Source organism: Chinchilla lanigera, unplaced genomic scaffold (genome assembly GCF_000276665.1).
Source record: "Chinchilla lanigera isolate Chin_1 unplaced genomic scaffold, ChiLan1.0 scaffold00018, whole genome shotgun sequence".
In the NCBI taxonomy this organism is placed as follows: Eukaryota; Metazoa; Chordata; class Mammalia; order Rodentia; family Chinchillidae; genus Chinchilla; species Chinchilla lanigera.
Genome location: NW_004955419.1, coordinates 4,964,209 through 4,978,047, shown reverse-complemented (window position 1 = coordinate 4,978,047; position 13,839 = coordinate 4,964,209). Strand labels below are relative to the sequence as shown.

Sequence of the window (13,839 nt, the reverse complement as noted above, 5' to 3'; positions counted from 1 at the left end):
TGGGAAAAATCGATGTTCTTTTTTCCATTCCTGAAAAAGAATACAATACATCTTACATTATTGTGACTAGAAGGAAGTTTCTTAATATTAGCCCTTAGGGAAAGGAACATTTTATTTATACCACTCACACCATTTTTCTTTCTTTAATTCCTCACTCTCTTCTTTTTTCCCTCCCTCCCCCTTCCTTTCTCTCTCTCTCTTTCTTCTTTCTTTCTTTCTTTCTTTCTTTCTTTCTTTCTTTCTTTCTTCCTTCCTTCCTTCCTTCCTTCCTTCCTTCCTTCCTTCCTTTCCCCTTCCACTTCTTCTTTCCTTCCTTTCTTCCTTCTTTCCTTCCTTCCTTCCTTCTCTTATTTAATCCATCAAACAACACCCTGAGATAAATTGAATTGATATTTTGCTTGCCAAGGAAATTAAGCCTAGGCCTTAGTTTCTTAATTTATTCAATTACATGTTAAATTCCCTGTTTGGATCTATTCAGTGACATACTAGGACCAGAAATAAAATGTAGGCCCCTAACATTCAGTGAGGTGAACTCCCACTGATTGTACTTTCCACTCTACTTCCTGTTAATGCAGCCCTTTTAGATTCATGGCACCAGAGACAACTTGATATATGCTGTTTTAAATTGCTGAGAGATGAGATTATATTTACTTATACTTCAGCATCCACAGAACATAGAGACCAGCGTTATCTACTGACAATTGAAAATTGAGACCCGTCTATCTCCTTATAGGTGAAATGTCTATGAGCCACAAATATTTAACAATTTGGTATGCAAAAGTTTTTTTTAAATGTGTTTGTCATTTCTAGATTGCTTTGCTAAGATTCTGTAATTTTTTGTTATAAAATGTTCTTGAATTGGTTTCAGATGGTTTCATTTTTTCAGAGCCACTTTTAGTTTGAGTAGGTATTTAGAACTTTCATCTGGTCATCTATTTTATCTACTTATGGTTCTGTTTGGTATTCTATTAATTTTGTACAGAAATAAGATACAATTTAGACCTTTTGCCCATTGGCTGACTGCTATGGACAAGTGTTTGTCATTGAGAACTAGGTAGAGAAAGTGCTAGAGAAGCTAGAGAAAGTGCTGTGTGGGACACCAGGGCTATTTTTGTTTTGTTTAGTTTTGTTTTGTTTTGGTAAACAGGCTTTTTTGGGAATTTTTAATATTTTATTAAGCTGATACTTGATAACTCAGTGTTATTTTAATAATTATAGAGACTTAGAATAAGTTATCATTATGTAAGGGAATTGTTAGGCAACAACTAGTTTATCATTGACCATGTCTTCTTTCTCTCTTAGTTTTTAAAAGGCAACTTCTTTTGAAACTCGGAATCTAAGATAATCTTTTACGTTACATATTTTTAATAAATAAGGCAGTAATAATACATTTGTAAAAATCAATAACCATGTATAAAGGAAAGAAAATCATTTTTTGTTTGTTTGTGTTTTAGTCCTGGATACCAGATGCTATGCTGTATACTTTGCAACTAATTTCCACAGCAACAAAAGAAAAAAAAAAAAACTAAAACCACATTTTAGGAGGCATGAGTAGCTTTTATATATAATTTAGTGGCTTATCTAGTGTGACATCTCCACATCAAGTCAAATCATTTTTTTTTACTTTTTTGTTATTATTTCAAAACCAGTCATAGAAAAGGATCAAAGATTCGAGGTCTTTGCTTAATACATTGTTTTAGTATGTGTCAAGAAAATAACTTGTCATATTAATGAAACATGTTATTTTATAGTGCTGTTCCAAAAGACAAGGACAAACAATACTTTAAACTACACCAAGGAACTGATAAGAAGATTGTCATTTATGTGCAACAAACAACTAATAAAGAACTTGCCATTGAAAGGTAAGCAAGTTTAGCTTACCTAAGTTTAGCTAAGTTTAGCGTGAATACAAATTTTGTTTTTTGTCAGTCTAGTGGAGCTATTATATACTGTATTAAAATATATTTGCAAAGTATTTTTTTCTCTAGGAAATTCTTTTGTTTATTGAAGTTAATGTTTCATTACTTTTGAAATAGCTGTCATAAATGTTCAGCTAATATGTTAATCTTAATTATGTGTTAATAAAAGGCAAACAGAATTTGCTTATCTCAATTAGAGAAGTAACAGGTACCTTTTTGACAACCCTAATTTATTGCTAATTTTAAATGTCTTTTTTTCATGCATGAGATGTTTATAAATGTAACTTAAAGATATTTTATGTGTTATCTTTTTTCCAAATTTATTTCAGTTCTTTTTTTACAGGTGTTTTGGTCTTCTCCTTAGCCCAGGAAAAGGTGTACGGAATAGTGATATGCACTTGTTAGATTTGGTAAGGCCTTTTTTATCTCAAAGTTGTATACTCTTTACTTACTAAATGTTTAAGTATGTTAAGGAAGGTGTTCTATGTAAGCTGCAAAAAGATAAAGTAGTATCCTTATTCCTGGTGGTATTTACAATCTCCGTCTTGATTTCTTGACTTTGTAGTGGTAATAATAATTCCTATTTGTCAGATAGATTGATTTGAGAGTTGAACAATTTTTATTAGAGAAATCTTTGCAAACTGTCATGTGCATGACAGGTAGCAAAAGACATTAGTGGATTGCTATAAATAATACTAATTTTCAAAACTAAAAATTATAGAGTGATTACTCACTTGACAGAATTCAACATAGGGTAAAGCAGTAAATTTCTCCGCTTGTTCAGTTTAATATGTTGTTAAGCATTTACTTTACATACAACTTTTTAGGAACAAATGTGTAAATAATCACGTCAATCTTAATTGTAATCATTCACACATTTAAATCTGATCCTCTTTCACAAATATTTTTTCATCTCTTGTTTTTCAAAAGCTGCAAAACAGGATTTGGCTGCTGTTACCCACTTCACATTAAAGTTTTATTTTTACTCTTTCCTTAGGAGTCTATGGGCAAAAGTTCAGATGGAAAGTCCTATGTTATTACTGGAAGCTGGAATCCAAAATCCCCACATTTTCAAGTTGTAAATGAAGAAACTCCTAAAGGTGATGCAGATTGCTGCCGTGAACAGAACTTTAATCATGAGAAAATAACCTACACCTTAGGACCTCTTGCTTGACCAGTCTTCAGCATTTGCCTAATTCTGATGAAGCAGAGAATTGAATAGTTCTTAATTTTATTATTAAATTCAACCTATAAATGAAATACCCCTTTTTGCCTGTTTTCCACTACTTAACCTATTTTCATTTTTCGCTTCTCTCTGCATTTTTTAAATGTACTTACGAACTTATTTACACACTTTAAATTTTATTTGTTTTTGTGGAGATAATCCACACATGTCTAAAAATTCAGAGTATGAAGGAAAGAGTTTATTATAGTCCGCAGTCCCACCCACCCAATGAGACTTACACTATTACCAGTTTTGTGAAGCTTTTCAGATATTCTAGCATAAATAACTTCCAAGGTATTTCATACTCTTGAGTGACCTTTAATAACAGCATAGTATTCTATCCTGAAAATATAATTTGTTCAATGGATGCTTCTTATTGAGCATTATTTCCCCTTCAGTTTCTCGTGTCATTGGTAGCAATATAGATAAATGGATATAGGAGATAAATAGTTCTACTGAAGTGTAAGATACAATTATTAGCCACATTTAAAAGCTGAGAATTTCTGTCAATAGTGAAGTTAATGTAAAGGAGTTACATAACACAAAACAATACCAATATATTTCTTAAACTTTAATGTGTATCCAGTTGTCTCTTACTAATTGTACATCTGGGAATCTACCCAATAAATGAAATGTCATTACAGAAAAAATGTCAAAACTGATTTGTCTGATTTTTTTTTTTTAGATGTTTGTTTAATTGATGATTGGCCTTAAGATATCTTGAAAATTTATAATTACTTTTACATTAATTATATAAGCAACTATATTTCCATTTTGTTTGTTTTTTTCTCCTTTCTCTCTAGATAAAGTGCTGTTTATGACCACAGCTGTTGATTTGGTAATAACAGAGGTACTGGAACCTGTTCGTTTCCTCCTAGAGACGAAAGTTCGAGTTTACCCGTCTAATGAAAGATTATTCTGGCCCTTCAGCAAACGTAGTACTACTGAAAATTTCTTTCTGAAACTGAAGCAGGTACTAAATATTTTTGTTGCAGCTCACTTTCTCCTAAAGATCTAGGTTTCCATTTGGCGTCATTTAGTTCAGATCTACCGAAGACATACTCTCTTTGATGTCTTTATATGTTTTGTGTTTTTTTTTTTTTTTTTTTTTTGTCTTTTTGAGACAGGGTTTCACTAGCAGTTCAGGTTGGCCTTAAACTCACTTTATAGCCTAGGCTGGCTTCAGACTCGCAGTAATCCTCCTGTCTTAGCCTCCCGAGTGTTGGGATTACAGGTGTGCACTACCATGCCTGAGTGATGTCATTATATTTGAAGTGTCTTTATTTCACTTCATTCTACTAGTGTATTTTCACTAGATATACAATTCTAGATTTTTGTTTTGGTTTAGCGTTTTAAAGATGTCAGTCAGTATACAGTTTTCTGGCTTCATTTGAAGAAAAGTTAACATGCCTTTATATTATTGTTCTTCTAAGTATGTCACTTTTCTCTGTCTTTTTATTTTTTTTATCTTTGGTGTTTGTACATTTAGCTGTGGTATACCTAAGAATGTTTTTCTCTTACTTTGTCTGCTTGGATTTGCTGGGCTTCTTGAATTTCTTAGTTTCTAAAAACCAAATTTGGGGAAAATTTAGCACATTGTTTCTTCAACTTTTTTTTTCCAGTCCCTTCTCTTCTTTTCTGCTAGTATTTCAGTTACACATATTTTAGATATTTTAATTTTCCCACAAATCTGATTATGTTTTTAAATGTTTTTTTCCTAGATTGGATTCTTTCTGTTAATACATTTTAAAGGTCATTTACTATTTTGTCATCCTAAATCTGTTGTGATATCCACTGCATAATTTTTTAAATTTAATTTAATTTATTTTTATTTTTTATTTTTTTAGTCTTTTTTGAAACAGGGTCTCGCTATACAGTTCAGGCTGGCCTTCAGCTCACTTTGTAGCCCAGGCTGGTCTCGAACTCGCAATGATCCTCCTGCCTCAGCCTCCCGAGTGCTGGGATTACAGGCGTACGCCGCCCACCACACCCAGCTTAAATCTTATTTGAAAGGGAAAATATAGTAAAACAAAATTTCAAGGGGCTGGGGGTTTAGCTCAGCGGCACAGTGCCTGCCTGGCAAGCACAAGGTCGTGAGTTCAATCCCCGGTACTGGAAAAAAAAATTTTTTTTCAAAACAAGACAATAAGAGTAGCAATGGTTAATATGTTGCATATTGTTATGTTTAAGTTAGTTACTCAGAGTACAAGATACAAGCATTTAATTGTCCATACAATATTAGTACAAACTTTACTTTTCAGTGAACTTAGAGAAAGTATAATGATCTTAACTACCTTGTGTTCGAGTGTATCTATCTGTATATTTTTTTGCTTTTCCCTTCGTTTTCTCCTTTTCCCCATCCCAGTTTCTCTTTCCTTTTGAACTCACTGAGTAAAATTTTCAAAAAGTTTTAGGTCTTGTAATTTTCATTTCCAGAAACTCCTTGCAATTATTTTCTTTTTTAAAAAAATACTTTGTCTTCTCTTGAGATTTCCCATTTGTTCTTTTATGAGGTTTTGTTTTGTTTTGTTGTATCTTAAAGTATCATTATTTTATTGCTATGTAAGAAACCTTTGGTAACATTTTCCTGTTTTTATGTCTACTTTGTAAACTTAGAAAATTTTAAGAGATATATCATAGAGACTCTGGATTCTGTTAAATTCTTCATTTTTTTTTTTAAATCTGCAGTTAATTTTGTCAAAGTGACATTTCACATGATCTTTCCTGTGGTAGATATGAAATGTCTGTTCTGTTTTTATCTTTTGTTGATTCTCAGTTGTGCATAACTAGCACAACTAGCATTCACTTCTACCCTCAACACACACACCTTTTTGTAATGCTGATGATGGAACCCAGGGCTTCATACATGGTAGGCAAGTGCTTTACTAATAAACAACAGCCCAGCCCCTCTGTACTCCATTTTTTCTTTGTAGGAAAACAGGTGGGAAGACATTAAAGTATGCAGTGGCTTGAATTGGTAATCTGAATTCTCATTTTATTTCACTTTTCTGCGGCATTTGATACATATGATTCCTTTCTTCCTCACTTTGCTTTCAGGACATCTCAAATTTAACATGTCTAAAATAGTATCCATTATATCTAAACACTAAAGGCTCTGTTTACCTTCCTTCAGTGTCTTAATTCATGGACATCCTCTAATAGTTGCTCAGGACAAGTATTATTTTTAAATTCATTATATTCCATATCGTGTCTATTAGGAAGTCCAGTTTACTTTCAGATCATATCCAAAGTTGGACCGCTTTTTACTATCTAGATTATGTTGGTCCTCATCTAAATTACCATTTTGCCTAGATTATTCTAATAGCCTCTTACACCTCTTTTTCCATCTGTGCTGGCCCTCCTTTGTGGTTCTAGGGTTTAAACCCAGGGCCTTTACATGAACTACATCCCCAGCTTTTTTTTTTTTTTTAAGGCAGGCTCTAAGTTACTAAGTTACCTAGTTGGGTTTGAATTTGCATTCTTCCTGCCTCAGCTTCCCAGGATGCTGGGATTACAAATGTGTCGCCCTGTGCCCAGTTTATCTTGGTCCCCTTTTGTTCTGTTGACAACATAGCAACTTCAGATCAGATCACTTCATTTTCATCCCAAAATCTTTTAACCCTGAATTATTCATTAAAACCCCAAATTCCAAGATGACTTACCAAATCTGCTGCCCGTTATGTTGTAAGCAAATTCTTTTCTCCCTCTTCTTCTTGATTGCTCACTCTGCTCTAACTATACTTTTAGGGACTGTTACTACCTGTTCTTTTGCCTAGAATATTCTTTGCTAGATTCTACTTGCTTATACTCACTTTCTTTCATTTGCTTGGTCTTTTATTTTTGTTTTGAGGTGGGATCTTCTAGTTGTAGTCTAGGCCGGCCTTGAACTTGGTATGTAGCCCAGGCTGGTCTCCAACTTGCCATCCTCCTGCCTGAGCATCCTGAGTGCAAGAATTGTGTGTGCCACCATTCCTGGCTTTTGATTTACTTTTTTTTTTTTTTTCCCAGTTTACTTCTTAACTCACTCTTGCTGCTCTACTTAATATTGTGATTGGCCCACTCTTCCACTAGTACTGCCAATCCCCTGTACTCAAATAATACAAGTATTTTTAACTAGCATTCACTTTTTCATTTTAAACCATGTAATATATTTATTTTTATATTATTATCTGTTTTGTGAAGTATAATCCTCTCGTAAGGCAAGATTCTTAGTCTGTTTTCTTCACTGATTTATCCTAAGCAACAAGAACATACTACTTCTCAATATTTATTGAATAAAATTTATTTACATGCCACTTTGATTTTTCATTTTACAAAATTAGTGTTGTATGTAGATTTACTTGAATCTGCTTTTCCATAGCAATCAAAATTTAGATTGTAGCTGGGCATGATGGTGCACACCTGTAATCCCAGCACTTGGAAGGCTGAGGCAGGAGGATCCTGCAAGTTTGAGGTGAGCCTGGGCTACAAAGTGCCTGCCCGAACTGCATAATGAAACTCTGTCTCAAAAAAGACCAAAAAAAATCTTAGATTCCAGTATGTCCAGATTAGACCTGTTGAGTATATGTAGAAAAAGGAAAAAGAAAACAAGAATAGAGATTTCTTTTGCCTTAAGAATAGAGATTTTCTATTGCTTTAAGAGAAAGTACATGTGGGTCTCAGCAGGGACAGAGGTTTAGCATAGATTCATCAGCTAAAACTTGGATTGGGAATCAAAGTACATGACTCTTACCAATGACGAGCTTTGTCTTACTGAAAGTTCCTTCAACTCTGAGTCTCATTTTACTTAAGTATAAATTGGCACCAATAATAGAAGCTCTGCTATGATGTGTTGTGACATCAAATGAGAAGCTACACATTGTGGTTGGAATACTTCCCAGTATGTAGTAAATTCTCCATGTTTTAATTATTAGTATTGAAAGAAATTCTGGGGGCTGGGGATTTAGCTCAGTGGCACAGCGCCTGCCTGGCAAGCGCAAGGTCATGAGTTCGATTCCTGGTACCGGGGGGCGGGGGAATGAAATTTTGAACCCCAGGGACATAGGAAGAATAGGAAAACACTAATTCATGAAATCCAGTCAGCAGTGACTAATTTTTATTGATCTAAGAGAAAATTTTTCTATGTAGTCCAAGTTGGCCTTAACTCACTATGTAATCTAGGCTGGCCTCGACTCATTATGTATCCTAACCTGGCCTCAAACTCAAAATCCTTCTGTCTCCACCTCCCTAGTGCTGGGAGCATTGGTTATTTAGAGGAAAGATCAGCTCCAAGAGAAAAATGCTTCATTAATTAAACCAGATTATAACCATCGCTACAAGTTTAGAAAGTGAATCTTATTTACTCTTTCAGCTTCTCACACTAGGGAGATAATACAGTGTTTACATATGTGTGCCTGTTTTATTTCACTTATGGGTATGGTCTGAAGTTGCATCCATTTACCTATAAAAGTCTCAAGTTTATCCTTCTTTATGGCTGAGTACTACTCCATTGTATAAAAAGACCACATCTTTTTTATCCATTCCTCACTTGATTGGCATTTGGGCTGTTTCTAAGATTTAGCTATTACAAATTGTGCTGCTGTAAACATGGGTGCACATATATTGCTATGGTATGATATTTTTAATTCTTCTGGGAAGATAGCCAGAAGGAGAATAGCTAGGTTGATTGGGACCTCCCTCCTAGTTTTTTGAGGAATCTTCACACTGATTTCCACGGTAGATGCACTAGTCTACATTCCCATCAACAGTGGAGGTGGGGGGCTAGGGATTTAGCTCAGCGGCACAGCGCCTGCCTGGCAAGCAGAAGGTCGTGAGTTCGATTCCTAGTACCGGAAGAAAAACAAAAACACACACAACAGTGGAGGTGGGTTCCTTTTCCCCCACAACCCCTCCAGCATTTGTTATTGGTTGACTTCTTGATAATAGCCATTCTTTCTGGGGTGAGATGGAATCTCAGTGTTGTTTTAAGTTGCATCTCTCAAATGACCAGTGATGCTGAACATTTTTTCATATATTTATTTGCTGTGTGTATTTCTCCATCTGAGAAGTGTGTATTCATCTCAGATGCCCATTTTTTGATTCGGTCTTTAAATTTGGGAGGTCTGATGTTTCTGAGTTCTTTATATGTTCTTGATAATAATTCTTTGTCTATGGAACAGCTGGGAAACATTTTTTCCTACACTGTAGGTTGTCTCTTCACTATTGGTGGTGGTTTTTCTTGCTGTGGAAAAGCTTTTTAAAAGATGAGATCCTAGTTATTGATTCTTTGTGGTAGTTCCTGTGTGATTGGAGTTTTATTCATAAAGTCTTTGCCTATACCAATGTCTTCAAGGGTTTTATCTATTCTGTCTTCCAGCAGATTTAATGTGTCTGTTTTAATATTTCAATCTTTGACCCATTTTGAATTTTGTTCAGTGCATTGTGAAAGATACGGGTCCAGTTTTATTCTTTGATAATGTGCAGAGCCAGTTTTTCCAGCACTATTTATTAAAAAAGCTTTTTCTTCCAGTGAATGTGTTTGGCACCTTTGTCAAAGATAAGCTGGCTGAGTATGTCTGGAGTTGTTTCTGCATCTTCTAATCTCTTTCACTGATCTTCGGGTCTGTTTTTTTTGCCAGTACCACACTCTTTCTATCACAGTAGCTTTATAGTATGATTTCAAGTGAGGGATTGTGATGCTTCCTTGCCTTGTCTTTGTTGCCCCGAATTGCCTTTGCTATTATAGATCTCTTCTGGTTCCAAATGAATTTAGGATTGTGATCTCTAAATCTGTAAGATTTGCTATTGGAATTTTCATTGGAATTGCATTAGGTTTGTGTAACAGTTTTGGAAGTATGACCATTTTCCCTATTTTGGTTCTTCTTACATAACAACAGGGGAAAGCCTTTCAATTTCTGATAACTTTTTCAATTCCTTTTTCAAAGTACTATAGTTTTCAACATAGAGGTCTTTTACATCCTTTGTTAGATAGATTCCTAGGTATTTCATATTTGTAGATGCTTATTGTGAAAGGTATTATTTCCTTTATTTCTCTTTCAGTGGGTTTGTTATTCATGTACAGGAAGGCTATTGATTTTTGAGTGTTGACTTTGTATCCAGTTATGCTACTGAATTTGCTTATTAAATGTAGCAGTTTTTTAGTGGGTCTTTTGGGGTCTTCTATGTAGAGTATCATGTCACCTGTAAATAATGATAATTTAACTTCTTCCTTTCCTGTTATTACTCTTTTTATTTCTTTCTCTTATGTAATTGCTTCAGCTAAAGTTTCCAGTATTCTGTTGAATAGTAGTGGAGACAGTGGACATCTTTGTCTTGTTTCTGATTTGAGAGAGAAAGCTTTCAGTTTTTGTCCATTTACTATGATGTTGGCTATTAATTTGTTATAGGTAACTTTTCTCGGATTGAGATAAAGACCATCAATTCCAATTTTCTGTGGGTTTTTTTTTTTATCATAAATAGGTGTTTGACTTTGTCAGAAGTTTTTTCTGCATCTGTTGAGATGATCATATGATTTTTGTCCTTGGCTCTCTTAATATGGTATATTACATTTATTTATTTATGAATGTTGACCCATCCCTGCATCCCTGGGATGAATCCTTCTTGGTCATGGTGTATAATTCTTGATGATTTGTTGCATTCTATTTGCCAGTACCTTATTGAGGATTTTTGCATCTGTGTTCCTTAGGGAGATTGGCTTGTAATTCTCTTTCTTAGTTGGGTCCTTTTCTGGTTTTGGTATCAGGATAATGCTTGCTTCCAGGAGTGAATTTGGGAGTATTGCTCCCCTTTCAATTTCATTAAAGGGTTTGAGAAGTAGTGGTGTTAGATCTTCTCTAAATTTCTTATAGAATTCAGCAGTGAATCTGTCAGGGCCTGAGCTTTTCTTTTTGGTAGGTTTTTAATTACATCTTCGATTTCATTGGTTGATACTGGTTTATTTAGGATTTTTATATCTTCTTGGTTGAGCTTTGGTAATTCATATGTATCTAAGAATCTGTCCATTTCTTCTGCATTTTCCAGCTTATTAGAATACAAGTTTTCAAAGTAGGTATAGATGATCTTCTGGATTTCTACAGGGTCTGTTGTGATTTCAAACTTTTCATTCCTAATTGTGTGGATTTGAGTCTTTCTTTTTTTTCCATAAGATTGGCTGAAGGTTTTTCGATTTTATGTAATCTTTCAAAGAACCAACTCTTCAATTCATTGATTCTCTGTATAGTTTTTTTAGTGTCTAGTGTGTTATTTTCTGCTCTAATCTTTATTATTTCCTCCCTTGTATAAGCTTTTGGCTTACCATGCTCTTCTTTTTCTAGAAGTTTGAAGTTTACCATTAAGTTGTTTATTTGCACTTGCACTGTTTTCCTGATATGGCTATCACTGCTATAAATTTCCTAGGGAAGTTTTCTGCCATGAGATCTGTGAACAGTTTTTTTTATATTGTTTGTGCTATCTCCTGTTTTTTCACTGACTCCAATCAATCTTAAATTACTCTTCTTTGCCTCATCTAGCAGCTACTGTATTGATTTCTCATGGTCCCTTGCTTTTTTTGGGGGAGGGGTCTTTTTGAGACAGGATCTTGCTATGCAGTTCAGGCTGGCCTTGAGCTCACTTTGTAACCCAGGCTGGTCTCGAACTCACAACAATCTTCCTGCCTCAGCCTCCCAAGTGCTGGGATTACAGGCATGTACCACCATGCCTGACTTCCCTTGCTATTTTTAAGAAATCTTTCTTCTCATGATCACTAACCGCAAGGCTGTTTTATATCTGAGATCCTGTCTTCATGTTGGCTTAATCTGCTGTGGATACTTTCAATGAATTTTTATTCTCTTGGATATCTGCTTGAATCTGCCTTATGGATCCCATTTTTTTCCTATGCTGAGCCTTCATGGCTGCTATAATTTTGTTAAGCTCTTTTTTAAATCTGTGTCTGTCCTAGAGTCACTAAGCATGATTTTCATTGTGGACACCATCTCTGCAGTAAGTAATCTGAGAAATTATTTCTGATTTGAATTTTTTGTAGTGCCTCATTCAATCGCTTTGTTGTTACCACTTCAAAGAGACCAGGTGGGTTTCTTTCAGTTTGTTCTACCTCATTGGCCCCTGGGTTTACCTTTGATGAACTAGATGTCTAGGGTTGCATCTTAAATGTCTTCTGATTTTCTTTTCTTGTTTTTAGCTTAATTCCTGGGGTGATGCATTGAAATTACCTGTGTTGGGTGACTTTATTGCTAGTATTTGGAATCTTTAGAAAATAACTACTTCTCTGAGGTACCTTCCAGGTATAACTGGTTTTTGAGTTTTGAGTCTGTTGTAAAATGTTACTTCTTCAGTTTGTGAGGGATGAGCAGTTGCTGCCTGTTTAGCCCAGCCCCTGCCTCTTTGCACTGTGCCACAGTATTTTCTGTGACCCTTAAGTCAATCTCAGTCTTGGAATGCCAGAACTAATAACTGTTTAGATCAATTATACCACTTTTGGCTATAGTGATACCATCAGCAAGGACAATAACATCAAACACAGCCTAGAAAATGACAAACCAAGCTCACCTTTAATTTGCCACCTTACTGTATGAACTGGATTTGTGGTTGTGTAACAAAATCTAAAACAAACCAGAAAAGTATATGCAGTATAGAAGTCCTTAATATGTTAATATCAATTTTGCCCTCAGGGGTTAAAATTTAAAATGGGTTGGTGAGAAGATAGAGAAGGGGAAGAAGAGGAAGAGATTAGAAGTAAAGCTGGAGGACAAAGGGAAAACTGATGCAGAAGAGTGGAATGAAAGAGAGAAAGAAGAGATACAAAGAAGAACAGAACAACAACCTCAGAGAGGCTAGAAATCACATTCACACTCATAAAAACAAGATCAAACAATGAAGGAGAAAAGAAAACAACAACAAAAAACAAATAAGAGAAAAAGAAACAAACAAAGGAAAGAAAGAAAAAGAAAAAGACAAATGTCCACTTCCAGGTTTGTCTCTGCTTTCACTGGTAGACAGCATGTGGAGACAGAGTCCTGGTCTGTGTTGATCTGTCCCGGCAAGCCCACAGGAGCTTTTTGGCATGATGGTGGATAATCTCAGAGAGCCTCCACCTTCTTTCTGAAACCAGACTTATTTGGCCTGCAGCCATCAGCACACCTTTTGTGGGCCTGAGCCCAGCTGGGATCTGCTAGATGGAGCCAGCAGCTGCTCTTGAGTTCTAAGCTCAGCCAGGCCCTCTTCAAGATGGCTCCCGGCCAGTTGCTCTCTCATACAGGATGACTGAGCCCTCAGCAGTCTCCACCAGCTAGTGCAGTCCTTCACATCCGCTGCTCCCCTCTGCTGCTGTGCCTCTTCATGGAGGCCTCTGGGGTCACCAGCAGTCACTGTGTGTGTGAAAGTTTGAACTGCTCCTCTTGCTCAGTGAGTCCTGTCTCAGAGAAAAGGTGCCGCCAGCTACCTTCTTTATTGAAGTTTTTCTCTTCACACTCTTTGTAGGCTTCAGTTCATGCTTTATATTCATCCTGGGTCCACTTCCCTCCTTGTCTTCCTCAGGTTGCTATATTCTAGCTCTGTAAGTCTCAGAGAGGTTCTTTCTCTGCTGCTTACCACTCCAATGTCTTGGTGTGAGAATCTGCAAGTGTAAATAAGATCTAAAATGTACAGTAGATACTGTAAAATGCAAAGAAACTTCAAAAGGAAAGAGAAACTGAGTTGGGG

General features: G+C 35.5%; 1 protein-coding gene across 7 annotated transcripts in view; it reads left to right on the top strand.

Moving 5' to 3' along the window:
• Window positions 1-13,839, top strand: part of Rabgap1 (RAB GTPase activating protein 1) — a 161,632-nt gene that overhangs the window by 53,383 nt on the left and 94,410 nt on the right. For 6 of the 7 annotated variants that reach the window (XM_005382509.2, XM_005382508.2, XM_013513144.1 and 3 more), the window contains 4 exons: window positions 1,752-1,862; window positions 2,263-2,329; window positions 2,917-3,019; window positions 3,948-4,117. In XM_005382509.2, coding sequence (XP_005382566.1) covers window positions 1,752-1,862; window positions 2,263-2,329; window positions 2,917-3,019; window positions 3,948-4,117 — 451 coding nt within the window. Of the gene's footprint in view, window positions 1-598; window positions 771-1,751; window positions 1,863-2,262; window positions 2,330-2,916; window positions 3,020-3,947; window positions 4,118-13,839 lie in introns of those variants that run through there. The other variant, XM_013513146.1, reaches the window with a different exon arrangement.